Source organism: Hermetia illucens, chromosome 3 (assembly GCF_905115235.1).
Source record: "Hermetia illucens chromosome 3, iHerIll2.2.curated.20191125, whole genome shotgun sequence".
Lineage (NCBI taxonomy): Eukaryota > Metazoa > Arthropoda > Insecta > Diptera > Stratiomyidae > Hermetia > Hermetia illucens.
In genome coordinates, this window is record NC_051851.1 from 120,149,990 (window position 1) to 120,168,769 (window position 18,780).

The 18,780-nt window shown below is 37.0% G+C and overlaps 1 protein-coding gene across 1 annotated transcript in view; it reads left to right on the forward strand.

Moving 5' to 3' along the window:
* LOC119650634 (metal transporter CNNM4) overlaps window positions 1-14,470 on the forward strand; it is an 83,686-nt gene extending 69,216 nt beyond the window's left edge. Inside the window, exons 8-9 of the mRNA XM_038053553.1 lie at window positions 6,642-6,764; window positions 12,806-14,470. Of these exons, the coding sequence (XP_037909481.1) occupies window positions 6,642-6,764; window positions 12,806-12,985 (303 nt within the window). The 3' untranslated portion in view covers window positions 12,986-14,470. The remainder of the gene's footprint in view (window positions 1-6,641; window positions 6,765-12,805) is intronic.
* Window positions 14,471-18,780: the final 4,310 nt, after the last annotated feature.

The following is an 18,780-nucleotide window of genomic DNA, read 5'->3' on the forward strand; positions in this document are numbered from 1 at the left end:
ACCTTAGATCCTCATAGCCCTCTTCCGCGCATTCTTCCCGCCACTTTAAAAAGTAACAAGATTCGTACAAAATTTTTTGAAAAATATAGGTATATTGAAATAATTTCCTTTCATTATCTTTATACGTCATTCCTTTTTATATATCATTTTTGCTAAAGAGACTCACCTCCCGGGTTAAATTACTTTACTGCGATCGAAAGAGCGCATCAAAACCCCTAAGCGGCTCGGTTGTTGTTCATCAAATAAGTGCGGTCTTGCCACTTCTCATTGTTCTTGTCATGACCACTGTTGGGATATCCAACTTCTAGCGCCCTATGCCCTGCTTTATACCGATGAAGGTTTTCCAGCGTCTCACAACAAAACTAATTCCGAGCAAGTCATCCACATTCATGCAGCACGGTCTACGTGCCTCTCCCTATCTCATACACACATTCAAACACCTGGTACACTAACGGATCCTTCACAGAAGAGGGAGTAGGCACGCAGGTCGTTGGTTCAAGGAAAATGTACTTTGAAAAAATGGGTTGTATATTCCTCGCGGAGTGTCTGACAATTGACCTCAATGAAAAGTGTATGATAGATCAATGATCCACTCCGAACTGAGTGTCTTGAATAAGTTAGATCGATGCTCTAAGTCAATGGTGAAATGCATAACGAGATTCGTATATTAGTGAGACCTGCATGAAGGCGCGCTTCATAACTGGCATCCAATGTGAATAAGATTCGGTTCAGTATAAAACGTGTAAAACGGTTTTCCGTTTTCAAATTGCTGTCTATTCAGTACCTAATTGAGACCGTATAGAACCGAATGCTCCCACGTACGTATAGGTTTTTTTCAGTGTGGAGGGAACAAAAAGTAATCAAGGATTTCACACACTCACGGTTCAGTTAATGATAAATTGTTATTTGGGTGAAATGAGTAATTTGCCGAATACGAACCGTATATGTATGAAAGGGTTTTATTCAGTTCGGTTTCTTTAAGGTTGCGACCGGATTGAACAGAATGGAAACACATTACACATCAAATTCAAAATTTATTTTAGTATCATTCACCCTGTCGTCCCCTATGCTTGCAGTAATAATTAAAGACAATGTAGGCCCCCCGATACGAAATGAAGAAATTGCATTAGATTAATGGCATCAATGACAGTGGCAAGGCCGATCCCACCATTGAAGAGAGCTAAATCAGCATTATAAGAAGGAATTACAAATTTTTTTTAGAGACTCTTAATACCGAAATATAAACCTTACTGGTGGCAGAGAGATTTGTGTCGTGACTGAATGTCGAATACCAGTCGACTCAGCTGTAGATGAGAACTTGCAGTAAATCACGCTTGAAGGCCTGCATTCAAGCTGGACTTTTGCATTCACTCGTTGACTTCACCATAAAGTGGATTTCACTATGTAGCATCTGACGTGTGGACATATCGAACGATGATAGTCAATTCATCAATCTACGGATAGGTTTTCTACTGGATAATGTACACTTTTTCAGCACTGATGGGTCATATACCTTCGCTATGTATTATTTGTGTGAAAACATCGTCTATATGTGTAATTAATAAATCGATCTGATCAAATTCCTTAAGAAGGGAAACTACATTAGAAGGCATTTTTCACGTACTCTCTCTGAGGTTTTTTTAGGGGGAATAATTATTTGGAATTCAATCAAGCTTGAACATTATATTAGTCTTATACCGAACACCTTTTAACTTTCGAAAAGTTTAGCCAAAAATGAAAGAGTTTCGCGCCAATATTCTGTAGATCGCTGTAGATCGTGACTAGAGTTCTCCATATGCACCTCACTGCAGCTGAAAATAGTCAACATGAAAAATTTTCCAGTTGATCAACAAAAAATATTTCAATTTCCCCATTTTTTCTCACTAATAATGCGGATATGATTTATCACTCTTAATTTGGAGAAAAATACAGTTACAACAAATACAAATGCACTCATACAAGGGACTGATGGCAAGTATTTATAAATTCACTTTCTACATAACGCAAGATTTCGTGAGAACATAAAGCCGGTTCGGTTCTACCCCTATAAAATAAAGGGCTGCAAATTTCGCTTTGAAAACGCAGCGTACTCTGGGATAGCAAAACTAACGATCCCTGCAAAAAAGTCGATTCTGAAAAACTACTAATGTTGTTTCTCCCTTTAAATATTCGTGGTCATTTTCAGGGGTGAAGACGTATTACCCCAATTAAAAGATCGTTGTGTGACGATCGCTGGGAGTAAAGTTTTCACTAATAAGCCAATACATATTACGCGACAACGCAGTGTAAGTCAAGTGTACAACCTCGCCAAAACTTATTTTCCCCTACGCTTGCTAGTATTCCAATAAGTGCTTTCAATTATTTCCATACTTCTCTATTCTATGCCCGCGTTAAAGTCACCGTCTTGCTTGATAATCCAGGGTCCCATTCCTAATTTTCTCTCAATGTGAACTAAGCCGCCACACGATCATAATCCTGGTCCCGCATTTGAAACTGTCACTCATAAATTATGTCATATTCAATAGCATACCGCTTTCAATTATATACCTTTTATATCAACCTGCCTATTTTTCGCGCAGTATGCATTTAGAGACCACACTTTCTGCATCATTTAGATCGATAGTTGTCGCTTGTGCATGCTGTACATGAAATGTAGAGGTTTGCCTGTTCCCCCACTTATTAGACGAATTATCTAATGCTGATTATTCGTTTGCCAGTCTATTTGTTTAGCTATGTGCCGTTCTGTCTGTAAAAATTTATTTGAAAATTATGTGATATCTATGAAATGCCGCGCTTGATGTGAATGGCTTAATTTATGATTTAGTTCAATTTTTTTCTTCACGTACATACGAAAGCAGGATGGGAAGCTTTCCCTTTCGCGGTTGCGGAGTAACTTCACAATAGTTGGCATTTTGTTCAGATCTAAAAACTATACATCTCTCCACTAATTGGCAAGGCTATATTTCTCCAATACTTGTAAAGAAGAGTTGCCGTAAATCTATTGAAAGTACAGAAACTGCATTAAATGTTTTTGCGTATGGTTCGTAACACCAAGCATATACTCTGCATTAGAAGATCCAGATTCACTTTGATTATGAGATATGGTTTCTACCCATACAACATCGGAAATCAATCACCTGAACGTTTTTGTGGTCTTGGCAATAATTTCTCTTGATCACTTTTTTGCATGATGATTAATTCCTATTTCTCCCAGTACATACATGTTATCTTTTAGATCTTGACCGTTACCGCAATATTTGAGTCCTAGTAAATCGATCATTTTAAACACAAATGCTAGATTTTGTGGTAATGTTGCCAGCAAATTGAGTTGAAATGCAGTTTTCGCAGCAAGCCAACGTTTATTAATATGTTCAAGCGGGCTCTCTCTCACTTGAGAGAATTTTCTTTTGAGTGTGGAAGCAAACTCAAAATTTTTGTTATAGGTATTTGTGAAACAATCATCAAACCAAACATAGTATTGGTTGCATTCATTAAAAAGTCCGGTATTATGTCCGCCTTTCCGATCCGTTCCATTCCAATGATATATTGTCTAAATAACACATGCACAAAGTTATAATTTACATCAATCTATTTGGCTCGTATTTGAAGACTGAATTTGCTGATGGTTCGTCAATTCGGGGTTTCTTATATTCATCGACTAGTTTTCCCTCTTGGTTTTTCTTTTTGGAACACATACACAATATGATACATACTCATGTCCGGATTGATGTCAATTGCCATTTCTGGGAGTTCATTTGCTTTGTCGATGAATTTCAAAATGTGGCGTCTAGATACCTGGAATCTATTGAGCCCTGGATTACAAGCAGTGTGCTTTCTATCATCATGAACGTATTTTAGATTCCATTTTACATTTTAATTTCCGACTACGCTGTACTATCAATAATAGAAAACACAGACAGGTGTGTCCAATGAATCGTTTATGGCGTACCACCACTATTCACAATAAATGAATAAAATAACATTAAATATTTAATACAAGAAAAGAAACTGCTTCCTAAATTTTCTTTAAGCTTAATTAGCAAAACCGAAGACAAACTGTCGCTGTTAGCCTAAAATACACAAATTGAATCAAGAAACACTTACTCTAGAATGAACGTATGTGAAAGCAGGGAAAGTTTGTGTAATTGTTCTATTTCTCTCCGATATACCATCTTTCGGTGGACTGAGATCTATTTGTAATAAAACCAAAGTGCCTCAAATGGCCTTCAACCCCTCGCATATGTTAGCTTATCACAGATTAGAAACTTTTATATAATAAGAAGAGCAAGCCCTTGGACTTCGTTTATATATCAAATCTTTACAAAACTAACATTCCGAAGACACTATGGGTGAGAAGGAACTAACTTCGTCTTTAAGGAAAATTCTACGCTGATTTGAAATCATGTAAAGATCGGAAATGAAAAAAATATAAATTATTTAATAAGAAGTGGATAAAATTTGGTGACTACGACAGTGGGAAAGGTATGAAGCGACCGATTTATTTGGAACTTCTAGTCAAAGATCATAATAACAATGAAAGTGTATACAAGTATAGAAATATTGTCAATGATTTCCCTGGTTATATGATTCTTATCGGCTGGAAATTTCACCATCGCACACTCTTGTCGCCTGGTTGACAATATATTTTGCTGTAAATTTATAGATGAAATGTAGGACGTCATCAATGCTGCCTCCACTTCGGTATACTACCCATCAATGTAAATGAAAATCATGCAATAACTAGTCAGACTGAGCGTTATTATACTTTATAATAATAATAATCGTTGGCGCAACAATCCATATTGGATCAGGGCCTTGAAGTGTGTTAAAGCACTTCATTCAAGACCGAAATTATTATTATTATACTTAGTGAAGCAAAATCGATCTCAGACTAATGGGAACGGGGAATACCCAATCTATATAATTTTAATACTCCCTTTAAGTTCCTGTTTATGTTTTATGTATAATAAAAGTCAATGAGTCAAAGTCTACCCTTTCGCAAATTGATGGATCATGAAGTATCTATCTGAAGCGAAGAAAAACCAATTTACACATAAATAAGAAATTGTTTTTGTCTTTATTTTCAAATTCAGTGATAGTCATGGCCATTTGTGATAACTGGTAACGTGTAGGTACCAAAGAATAAACTCCACCACAGTTCAGTTGACAATATTTTCTGCTGATTTTGTTTAGGCTAGAATTTTTATGGAATATGATAAATTATACTCACGCATTTTTCGATAGTAATTTATGCACAAAAGAGAATATTTCGAGGCCTGCAAAAGATTATTGGATTCTGTTTCACATCCACGCATTTAATTACAGGTTATACTAGAATCATCAGAAGAAATTGATAGTGCCACTTGTTAAAAATCCTAAAATATTGTCATTCATCTTAATTTGCAGATCAAAGGTACTCGAATCATCAATTAAATTTGAAAAAGAAAATCATATTATTTCGAAAAAGAAGCAATTCTACAAATGTTTTTAGTTGCCCCTAGCACTTTTTTGTTCTTCCGAAATTCCGCTCTGGATATATTACTTAATGTGGGATTTGTGGAAAATATTGGAAGCTCACTGCTCAAACTAATTCGGCGATTCTTCTGGTATTGACATTTTCGCGAACTTGCGAACCTCGAAAAACATGATTCTTTAAATGAGTTTCATATAAAAAGCATTCATGCCGGATACTAGTGGCATTACACCTTTTCACCGTAACTGCATTTTTTATGCTATTTTCAACCAATGTGTTCAAAATTTCATTTTTTTATATAGATTTGTCGGTAAACGTTTCGCTTGTCCTCAAATTTTACTGAAATCTCAGGATACCTAGTTAACAATTACGTGGAAGTGCAGAAGAAACGAAAATGCATTTCTGTCAGAGTTTATCAATCCTGGTATGCCACTTGGATTTAAGTTAATAAAATACTCCTCGGGTTTGTTTTCGTCAAAGCACAGTTAATATAGGTGTGAATTCATTTTCCGTTCGTTTACGCTATATTTCCATCCAGGAAGAAGCTTTGTTTGGAAAGCTAAGGATGTGTGTTTTTGTTGAATTTTGGGTATGATATCATCCGAAATATGGCTGTGTAGCAATATTACCATATTCAAATTATACTGCATTAGCCAATGGATGAAGTTATACACAGTTACGTTGTAAATCTACCAACAGTACTCCTGGGGAGGCGAGGGAGCGTCGAATTAAAATCCAATGAAATTGAATGGCCACAAATGTTTTCGGCCTTTTCAATTTTATTACGTTAATCCAGCACTGCCTGTATTGCTTTTATTTTTTATCACCAACTAAGTCATAGCCATTCCACCTGAAAAAATCAACGTTGAAATAACTTTAAATGTTAATTCAAACATTTGGAAGTAATTCTGTTTCATCTGCAATATCATTCATATGAATACAAGGTTTCATGGTCATAAACACCCATTTCGCTTTTATTGTGTGCAAAACACGTAAAATTGATGTGAGCCTGATTATAACGACTGTGAGAAGATTGCTTTGTAAGAAATATTTATGCGTCTAATCAAAAATTTTTCTTTATTATTTTTTGTATAATACACGAGCAACCATAATTTGTATTTCCCACATACTGTTCTTACAGAATAATGATGATTTTTTTTCGTCTTAGTTATTACATTCTCTCGACGAAGATGATCGAAGTATAGCTGCCCATACGAAAGATTTAAATAGTATGACGCCTAGAAGTCGTAGTAAAGGAACCAGCAATACACCCTCACCAATAACATCACCCGTAAGTATTTACTATATATATATTAAAATAGTGAAAATAAAATAAAGGTTGTGGCAGCAAATTTTAAAAAATCCTTCGAAGAATCTACTCCGCAAGAATGATTTTCAGAATCCGTGAACTGATGATTGCCTTGCTTAATTTAGGAACTGATTTATTTGACATTTTCTTTACCATAGCACTCCTCGTCCATCTTGTGATAGTTGATTAATAGTTGCAATGGAAATTGTGTACTTTTTTAACATGTAACCTATTCAATGCCACTTCCGCCTTCTGCTCTTCGTCCGAAATTATGTGGAATCAGAGTACTCTATAAGGCGACGCAGATAAATGTTGACAAAAGAATAGAGTTTTCGATTGATAATCCCACATAAACGATTTTCGCACCGAACGGTTCCAGACCGGAAACCACCCTGTTGAAATTGAAGTTTTGATCACCCTGCTCGGCTGATCAAAACTTCTTGCCTTTGACAACAAGAAGCACACAAGTCCCATCCAACTACCGGACTGAAACCGCAATAGCGCAGGGTGATCATCCAACCCCGTGACTATACTCCACAAGAGGTCAAAGTTCATCAGATGTAATGCGACTGACGACCATGATGAAGTGCTCCTCCCACTTGTTGATCTGCTCGTCATTGTGAATGATTAAATATTTTCCTTTTATCACAGCGCACTTTACCTGAGATTTCCCGAGATTTCTAATGGCATCAGAGCCCGAGCGGGTCACATCTGCAACCACTTCGACCAGCACATCATTCTGAATCGGAATCTCGCAGTCAATACATCGTAGCCGGAGACCTAGCAGGGCATTATGCCGCGCCTTTCGGTTACCGTAAAATCTACTCCCGACACCAGATTCACGTTTACGTCCATCAGACATTCTAAAGTACAGATCGCAAAAGGAAGAATAGTGCACTTCAGAGCTCCACCGTTTAACCTTACCTAAGTTGGTTACGCTAAAATTTTCTCTGAAGTCGGGAAAAGCGAGTATTTTGGTTGCCCTCGATACAGTTGCCTGAAAACTAACCCGAGTCCTTGTACGATAGCCGAAGGTCGTAAGTGATAAGTTCGTCCTTATCCGAGACATTCGCAACGTTTCAATGGCAAGAACGTTTAGAAATTTTCGGGTATCTAGCCCACGAATGTCTATCTCTTCTAGTTCGCTTTTACGATATGTGGGGAAAACTTTGAATTCTTTATTCTCGACTCACTTTCTTAGTGGGGTTAAGATGCGGTAGATTAATAGTGAATACTATTAATAAGGCAACATCTACTCCTTGAAACGACTAGGTTTTATATGGCCATTCAGACTAAATTGCCTGATAAAGTCTTGACTTGGCGACATTTCGGGAACCACCTTTTCCCTTCATCAGTGCTAACAAGGCCTCTTGTGCCCTACATATATTGCTATCACATGCTAAAACCCAGATAATATGAGGTACTTCACGCGTAATAAAACCCTGTCGACTGTGGCCATAATTCTCTGTCCGATAAAACATATGAAAATATGCGATAAAATGTCAATCGCTTACATTCTTCTTTGTCCTTGACATGGGAACTTAGGCCTCATGTACTAAATTTGGTCTTTGTTTAGTTTTCACTGTAAATAAGCCGCGCAAAATGGCATACACAACAGTAACATTAACATATTTGACTAGCTGGACATATGTTCAGAATAAAAATTCAATAAGGTGATACATGTCAATCCTGTAACGAGGAATCCAAAAATATTTCTTAGGTGAATGCCCCGCATATGAAATTTTGTGGTGCTGATGTACTCCAATTGTACTGGATACATAATCGAATTTGAGATATCCTTAAAAACCGGGGCGTCTAATACACTACAGTCTGAGTGACCTGAGGCTATGCGTCTCCCACACTTCTCACAAACACACAGCCCATATTGCACTAATGCAGAATGGAGTAGGTGCACTTAGTGTAAATAAAAACCAGTAATTTAGTGTTGCATTTCCATCCAACAAGGCATGTTACGCCACTAGCCCAACGCAACATCTTCGTCTCTATTACCGCTAAATGCCTTTCATTGTCGAGGGCGACAGTGTGGCTGACCCTACGATAAATTTTAGATTTGTGGCGTTCGCTGATACATCGATCACAAAAAGCACAAATTGTGGACCGCCACTAATGCAGCAATAAAGCAATTTCATAACGCAGTTCTCCATTGGCTGATATTATTGGCCCGAGATAATTAAATCGCTCAGTTCCGGACAGGTCACCGCCACTGACGGCGATAGAGCCCGTTTCATTAAAAGCGGTCGACAGAAATTCTGTTTTATTCAAATTGAATCTGAGACCGGGTTGCATGAGGATAAATGCTGAAGATCAGTTTTGCTATGATACGACGTTTATAAACACAGAAAACACTGTTTACATGAAAATAAAGCTTTCGCCCAAGAGTTCACTATTAAGACCGTAAAGCATATAGGCGGATCAGTCATGATCTGGGATGGTTTTTCAACTGCTGGCGTTGCTTCCCTTTTGGTTTGGTGGAAAAGAGAACATAAGCTGGAGACTACCTGTCCACCTGTGAACGAAAATTGAACCTTATTTCGAGGAGGATATGCCAATAAACTGAGAGTTCATGTACGACAATGAACTAGAGTATTCAACAAAAGTGGTGGAAGCTTGGATGCAATCAGCAAAAGTTCCAATAAATTCTGAAAAAGTGGAGGAATCATTAAGCAGGATCCTTAGTGAATTTTGTGCTAAATTTATCGATTCGATGTCGCAGCTTTCTTTTTAAGAACTTCTTGGCATCTTCTAGATCAAACACTGCTTAAAATCAAAGGAGTTGCGAATAAATACCAATAATTTATACTTGCATATTTATATAAAATTTCTTACTCTAAATTTTATATTATACTAGTTGAATCCGTCAGACCTTGTTCTGCCTATGTATATTTGCAAAAACTGCGAATTTTCTTCAAGTATTGGAGTGAAGTGTCTGGATAGCTGAGTGGTTAGAGCACAAGGTGGCGGTTCAAATCTCACTGTAGTGTACCGTTACGGTCATGAATGAAGTGTTCTAACACACTTTAAGGCCCTGATCCAATATGAATTGTTGCGCCAACGAATATTATTATAATTATTGGAAGAAGTGAACCAAACTGATGATTCGCTTGTCTATCACGTGAATGTACGTGTGAAATTACCATATATTACGATGCCATTTGAAATGACGCATTATATTTCCAAACATGCTGTAAAAAGTGTTTGGATTCTTGAGTAGCTCCATCAATATGAACTAGAAATGACTCTAGCAGGTTAGTCAGTGGTGACCAAATGATCTCGCCAGTGGATAACATATACCAGGCATCCCTTACGGAAATTTCAAAGCGCGACAATATATGCACAATGTAACCATTATATCAAAGACGACATTTCTATGCATTTTGTAAGTGAGTGATTTTCAATATTGCTGAAACCTGTCGTGAGTTTTCAGCTTCATCACGTTGTGTATCTTGCCCTTCGGGAATTGCAGCATTTCTGAAAATAGACGCTTTTGTTCTAAGATTTGTAATTCGTACAGCATGTTGTGGAGATGTCTCGGCCCCACTTAAAGTGAAAGCTCAAACTCGCAGGTTTTTAAATCATGCATCTCATTTTTCTCATGTTTCAGTGGCTCTTGAGATAGAGGCTCCGATTTGTACTATTTCCAGTGGCGAGTTTTGTCCTTCTGATATGCTCTACTGGCTGACAGCTGCCGTGCATGCCTTGATGATCTTCCAATATTCGATTTTTTAAGTGGCCCTGGAGGGAATGAGACCTTTATCGTGAAAGAAGGTGAAGTCTCCCCTTTTTTAACACGATGAAAGCTCATGGCGATTGAAAAATCACAGCGGTCCCCTCTTAGAAAATTAAGGCGCAAATGGCGAATATTTTGATATCATCATTGTGAAGTTTGATTTTCCTCTCTGTAACCTCTCTCGCACGCCCTATCAATAAACTTATTAATATTTCGGAAATAGCCCCTTTCCGCGGCGCCAAAACCTTTCAATGTGTGATGTTTGCCGCAATTCCTCGACGATGCTACAAAAAAGGGGCTTTATTCTTCCTTCTACGTACTTTCTTTTATCCAATCCTTCTCGGGGAGTAGTTTTAACAAACCAAAATTTACTATGCTAATATCACCATACCCCCCATTTGAAGCGCCATTACTTTTTAGGGAGAGGCGATTTTGCAACGGGATTTGAGAGAAAATATCTCCTGCTTTTCCGCCAGGGGACGGAGTTCAAACCGCCACGAGTTTTCATCATGATTCAACCCCTCTCCTCCTGCATAAACTTCTCACTCTCTGCGGGGATGGGGTTAGCAACTCAACTTTACTCCAATTTTCACAGGGTGCGGCAGCATAACTTCCTTTTTTCAAAACTCAATAAAAACTATTGTATGCATCGGAATATATTTATTTATTTTTTATAATGTAGGTACATGTCTAAAGTTTTTATTTACATTGTTTTGAAGATCAAATCTGTTAGGTGACGTCCCCCATTCTCCATACATTGCGTAAACCGATTTCTGGCGTTTGTCATGACTCTTGTTAGCATAGCAGGTGTTATGTTGGCAATTTCTTCTTGGATGTTGGTCTTCAAATCTTGTAGGGTTCTTGGACGGTTCACATAAACACGGGATTTCAAAAAACCCCATAGAAAAAAATCACAAGGGGACAGATCGGGAGAGCGTGCCGGCCATTCCAAATCGCCGCTAATTGAGATAAGGCGCTCTGGAAAGTGTTCCCTCAAAACAGCCATCGATACTCTTGAAGTGTGTGCTGTTGCACCGTCTTGTTAGAACCAAGTGTCCCCAAAATCCAAATTTTTTAGCCGTGGGAAAAAAAATTCTGTAGCATGTTTTACATACCGGTCCGAATTCACTGTCACTGTAACCTCATTTTCCTCAAAAAACCAGGAAGCAATAATTCCAGCTGAGGAAATTGCACACCACACTGTGACTTTGGGTGAATGCAAAGGCTTTTGATGCAATTCTCGAGGGTTGGTGTCAGCCCAGTAGCGCATGTTTTGTTTGTTAACCGATCCACACAAATGAAAATGGGCTTCAACGCTAAAAAAAACAATAGCACCCTCGAGAACGACATCAAGAAGAAGCTCACACGCGTTCATCCGAGAATCGAAGTCACGTTCTGAAAGTTCCTGCACTATCGTCATCTTATAGGGATGAAAATGAAGATCATCACGAAGAATTCTTCTCACAGAACGATCGGATAGTCCAAGGGCAGATGCGTGTTTGCGCGCAGAACGCCGTGGCGATCGCAACATTGACGCTCTCACTGCTTCAATGTTCTCAGGTGATCTAACTGGCCGAGGGACTCCAGTTCTTCCTTTTGTCGCACTTGCAGTTTGTCTGAATGTAACAATTGAGCCCCGTTTTCCCCCGGTCTGGGACGGGACGGGGGAGAACGGGGCTAAATTAAAGCAATTCCGAAATGCACGCTGTGTTGCAATAACCGAACATCCTCTTAAAAAGTAAACCTCAACGGCAAAGGTACGCTCCGCACTATTCCAACGGATGATGGCGACTGAACCGTGTCGGGACAAAACTTTACAGTATCTGCTCTTGAACGAGACCACTAGCGCTCCGCTATGACATCAACTGAGTGGCGCGCATTTTAAAAAAGGAAGGTATGCTGCCGCACCCTGTATATACCAACCACTTCCATTTTTATATAATAGATAAATTTTATAAAATTGTTGGTGTTGAAGTAGTTGTGTTTCCAGAAATATATAAAGTCATTCTTTTTCTATGGCCATATGCGTTTACCGCTATAATATAAAACATTAACTTGACCTTATTACAAGAAGACTAAGAGTCATTGAATCAAAATGGATCAACGTTCGTGATGAGGCTAGGTAGCCAAAACACTATTATATTCCACAGTTCGTGCGGCGTAACTGCTGCTGATTAGCGATTAGAATTATATATTAATTTTATCTTAAATCTTTCTTCTATTTAAGAAAGTAAAAGTAAAATTTAAAAACCTATTTTCGATTTATTTTTTACAGGAACAAAAACCTAATGGTCCTACAATAGCGTCGCCAACAGATCGTGATATAAAAGCAACTGTAGCCCTTCTGCAAGAGGAGAGAAATGCTGCCGAAGAGCAACAAGAACTAAACAATACAATGAGTGAAAAAAGTGATCCAGCAACTGAATACCTCCTTGCACCACATTCGAAATCCTAACACTTCGCCCAACATTTACAACTATTAGATACTGTCTTTAAGATATTATTTAAAAATGTTATCAATTTCTAAAATTGAACACTTTACAAAACGCAAAAGTTCAGTAGGATCGTAAAAGTATACACACATTAGGTGTAAAATGAAATAAAAAGATGAAAGAACCAAACAAATCGATAAATATTTACTAGAGTATTTAACACAAGTTGATTTTGTTATTATGGTTGCTTATTTGTAAGTTGAAAGTTCAGTCGTTTTAATGTTATTTTAATTAGAAATTTGCGTGCTAAATTTTCTTATGTATCCACTAGAAGAAGGCCAAGCTTTATGTGCAAAGCCGTTCCAAAAAATATCAGTAGACAAGCATCTGACGGTAGCAGTAAAATCGATCCGCCAAACAACGAGTCACAAGCAAACGGAAATGGAATCATTCACGCCTAGAAAGCCTTTCCAATACAGTAAAAGTAGACTTATTTATTTTCTAGCTGCCATTGTTCGGTTAAGCCAACAATCACTACTTATTCCAGTCTTAATTTGTAATTACCACGATTGTCTTGTTCTTGTTTTAAGGTATCCTAATTTTATCTTATTATACGATTAAGACTCAAAGAGATGAATAAATATGCATATGCGCTATGTTACAAAAGTGTGGAAGGTGATTGCAGTTACGTAAATTTGAAGAACGATGACGTTGTAAACAATTTATATTATTACTTTTATGATATATATTATATGTATGTTATGTCGATGTGCCGTCAATCATTTGGATTTGACGACTCAACATCGCTTTCTTTTTTGAGAAGAGTTTCTATAATGATAGAAGATATTCGAAGTAGCATGTCCATTTAACGTTCTGGTTCTCTTACATTGTACTTAAAAGCAAAGAAGGAAAGACTTCCCAACTTCGTTAGATACATAAATATATGTTCGTTATAATTTATATATATTAAGATAAAAGAACTAAGTTTCTATTTTTCATATTGTTTTTATTATTGTTTATTCATTTTACTGATGATTTATTCATTTACAATTACTTTTCTTCTTCTTACAGTCTAATCAATTATGTTATATAATTTTTGTAAGCAGCAAAATATATGTGAAGAATTTAATACTTCCTTCAATTCAAAGCAGAGATATTTAGTGATAATAAAATTGTTTATAATGAAACTAGGGAGTTCCGTCTATTTTCCGTAGTTTTATAGAAAAATTCCAATATTTCAGTTCTGATCGAACCTGTGACTCCGATCAATTGGAAATAGAAATGGTGGGAATATCCTTTACAGTAGAGCTCTTCTTAAACGACCTGTTCGGACCGAGAAATTTGCGATTTTTATTCAAAAGGAACTTATTTCACCAGGTATCAGAAAAAACAAGCAAATTATTGGAATTCATTTGATTGTAAGTAAATTGTATGAAACATAAATTGTGTAAATCATAAATTGTATAAAATATTGTACATAACTCGACAATATACGCCTCGCCTACCAAGTCCAAAATTCTCCATCAACAAAGCACAATCTTATCATGGTTTTCACTTACAACCAACCTGTTGCTAATTAAATATAACTCCTCTAGTTTTTATCTGACAGTGGTCGTTACTCGCTGGATCTGAGCTTGTCTAGAAATGTCACCTTCTAATATATGTATAGTATTTATGGGTACCATGCGCTTATGTGCAGTAAGACGTTTTGGGGCACCGCTTTAAACATATTTAGTAGGACCACGAAGATAATGCACAGGAGGTGAAACTAGTAAGAATAAGCGGGACAAAAAATGGATCATCCAGTTTGCGGCCGACTCAAGATCACAGTGGGTTTTGCGCATCTGTTAATGTTATGCCTTGTTCCTATAACACTTCCATGTGTCCGCACCCATATAGTAAGGTGACTTACAAACAACCAATAGGAAATTTTCAAATTGACATCGTCATATTCGGATCGCTGAGTGGTTAGAGCACAAGGCTGTCGCACGGAAGGTCACGGTTCAAATCTCACTGGTGGAAGTGGAACTTGTATCGTGATTTGACGTCGGATACCAGTCGACTCAGCATAGTCCAATCGGGGTAATAATCTCGGGCGAGTGCAATGCTGACCACATTGCGTATTGTCATCCTGTAGTGTACCGTTACGGTCTTGAATGAAGTCTCCTTACACACTTCAAGGTCCTGATCCAATTGGATTGTTGCGCTAACGATTATTATTATCCGTCTACGATTGATTTTGGCACCAGCCTGGAAAATTACGTGCACTAACACCGTGATACGAATGAGAACCAATACAAATAAAGGTGCGCAGAACGGAACTGCGGTCTTCACTGTCCACTGGAAGTGGTGTTTTTTAGTCCCGTGAAAATCCAAAGCTTGCAGGCAGTTTCACCTCCTGTGTATAGTCTACTTGGGGCTTCGAAAATTTTTGACGTTAAAAAGGATGAAATACGACGAACTTCTATAAACTCCAAAAGGGTATTAAGTAGAAGCGGCTTGTTTGCCCTGACTGTCTTTATTATTATTATTATTTTGTTTGAAAAGTAAAATTATACCTTTAAAACAGTGAATTATTTATTGTCCCATGTGCGACAGCGACATGCTATCTTCATCAGTGGTTATGAAAGTAAAAACCAAGATGTTCCATTTATACCTAACTCTATCTTGGAATTAATTTGAAGAGTGGGGAATGCGCGTTTTCTAGATTCGTGTTCAGAAGGGTTTCCTGAGTTTCTCAATCTATGAAAAAACTTTAGTAAGGGTCAAGTTTTGCTTGCTTGACACCTCTTTCAGTATTTCCATCTGGTCCATTTCATGCCCTTCTTCTATTATATGTTTCGCCACGGATGATCTTAGGTGTTGTCTCTTCTGCCTCCTTTAAATGTTCTCTGACTCGGGCATGAACCAGCCTTTTTGTCCGGCAAATGTACGTTTTGAAACATTTGTTGGACTTCATAAGGTATATCCGCTTTTCGTTGTATTGTTTTTGGTCTTTCTCTGTAGTTAACTGGCACTTGAGCATATATTCCCTGCTGGAGTCAACTACCTTATGTCATTTCTAGTTAGATTTGTTGGTATCTCGTAGAAAAACCTCTTTGAGTAGGTGATACCTATCTTGTATGCTTTGCTGTTACTTTTTTCTTGTTCATAGAGAGTTGAAATTCGGATATGGGATAATAAATAATTCACTGGTTTACAGGAATAATTTTGGTCTTTTTCTAAAAATGTAATTACGAGTACACATTGTTGTGGAAGACATCTGTGTTGTTTATTGTCCTTAAATTTTCCAAAAGAGTCAAATTTTCATCCTCATATTAAAAAAAAATGTCAGAAAGAAATTTACTCTTAAACCGTCTTTTCAAACTATCAGCCCAGTCTATGGGACTGTAGTCAGTCATTCTTCTTTGGTAAATTTTTACTCTTCAAGTATGCTTTCATTTTTGCGAAGAAGGCAGAATTGAATCACTCTTTAAACAAACTAGAAATCATTCTTAAATATTTATTTGGTTATATCTTAAAATATAGTCCAGTTCCATCCATGTTGTATACCTGTTCAGAGACTAAGCCATAATCGTCAATCAATTCCCAAGAGATAAATTCACTAGCAATTGCTTCATTTGTTGACATTTTTTCATTACATATATAAGCGTTTTTTCCAATGATGCGTCTTCAAACCATCAGGTCTATTCCATTGTCAATCATTGATACAATTTTTCCTCACTTTCAACTGGTCACCTGCTTCATCGCTGTCCCATCTCCACAAAGGTGGTTTGCGTTTTGCGAACTCGCCAAGTTTTCAACAGATTATAACTAGGGAAAGGCAAGAACAAAATTGAATTGAAGTTACTTCCTTATCCCTTTCTTAATTGTGAAGAATTTTATGGGAGAAAGGATCCCTAATCAACGCTTAGAAAAATATTTATCGTGGGAAGCCAAAAGGGAATCAAACTCGAAACCTCCTCGCCATTCTGCTCGTCATACCTTCTATTTACCGAGAACTTTCCAAAAAAAAACCCGTCAAGTAAGTTGGAGTCACTTGTCAACACATAACTTCCCTAGAAAAGAAAAAAAATGTTCCAGCAAATGCTGGTTAAGAGTAATTCTACTGTTATACGTATACTATATTCGACAGGGCAGGAAAAGTTGTAAACGTGTCCAGCTTTTATTCTAGGCAATGAATAGACATAATATCCATATTAAAAGGAAACCAAACCACTGATGATTCTAGTTTCAAATGGCCCTAGACTAAATAGATAGCCAAAAACTACAGGAAAACAGTCTTACAGTTTAATTTTTAAACACAAATTCATCGCTTGTCTGCTTTCGGGTCTCAGGTGCCGCTTGTGATAGCGATAAATCAGCGGAGCAAACCACAATATTAGGAAATATATTTGGATTCTAAATTATGCAGCAATAACGGCTTACATTATAGACATGATGTTCATATCAAAGAAAACTAAGAAAAAAATTAAAGCAGCAAAAATCATCTAACAGACAATAAACTAGTTTTACAAAAATTATTTTATTACATAGAAAAGTATTTGCATGAAACCAATTCGTAATTCTCTTCAGCTTTGTCCAAATCCTTGATTACCGTAGTTGTTTCTTTAGAAGCTTTGTCAAACTTTTCCAACTACTAAACATGTATCTAAGAGCGTACTGAACTTTAAAAGTATATTGTTCGGTACACGTTCCCATTTTTAAATATTAATAGAACGGGCAATTTCCTATTATATTGCAAAGAAACTTAATTTGTTGTCAGGTAAACTACCTGAAATTTGTTGTAAAAATGAACCAGCAATTAAAAAAAATCAATTTCCGAAATCAAGTTTTATAAGAACATGAATGTTGTATTTAGAAATAATACTTAATTGAATAGTTCTAAGGGCGATATCTTGTAATCAGTTCCATTGAATAGAAACAATTGTAGTTACAAATGCTAAAAATTCAAATAAATTAAATGTTTTTATAAAAAACAAAAGAAGGCTTAGGAGATACAACAGTATAAATGTTGGACCGCTTGTACATGTTTAAAAGAACGTGATTTAGTGTTATTCGTAAAGTAATAAGTAAAAAAAAAAATAATTACGAATGCAATTCAACTAGTAATTTCAAAATAAAGGATAAAAGGCTATATCACATTGAGTCTGTAATTTTTCGTTGTTTTTTAGTTGAGATTGACATAAATTCAATTCCTCTTTATCAAATCCCGATGGGGTGAAGACTTATTTTTTACTGCGCCCAGAACACCAGATCACAGTTATTATATACAGTAATAATGCGACTTGAACACTAATTGGTTCCAAGGAAACGTGGACTATAGTTAAAAATGACGCAGGTCGAAACTTACTAAGTGCTTATATAGTGTGTTGAGAAATGATAGAGGCATCCAGTTTTCAAATGTGAAATTTAAACGATAAGATTGATTTACTTAATGAAAAAAGAAAAAGACTGACGGTTTCGTCTAGGGCAGAGGCAACTCATTAATGCTGTCTCACCTCTGCCCTGTGGGCAACGCGACCGAAAGTGACAACAGGTGGAAAATGCTCCTTTATATAATCGCAAAAATTCGGTTTTGATTATTTGTATGACGGCACCATCGTCTTTGATGTGGTGGAGGTGGTGAGCCCACGCTACCTGGTGTTTGCTGCAGTAACGAGTTAGGAGAAAATTCCACTGGTTATGGATTTTGACCTGCGGAGTAGTCATATTTTGCCCGTCGAATATTATCTGGCTAACTCGTCAACGCACTCACACTCGATTTCGCCCTGTGCTGGAAACTCAAATAATGTACGTTTAGTCCAGTGCAACCCTG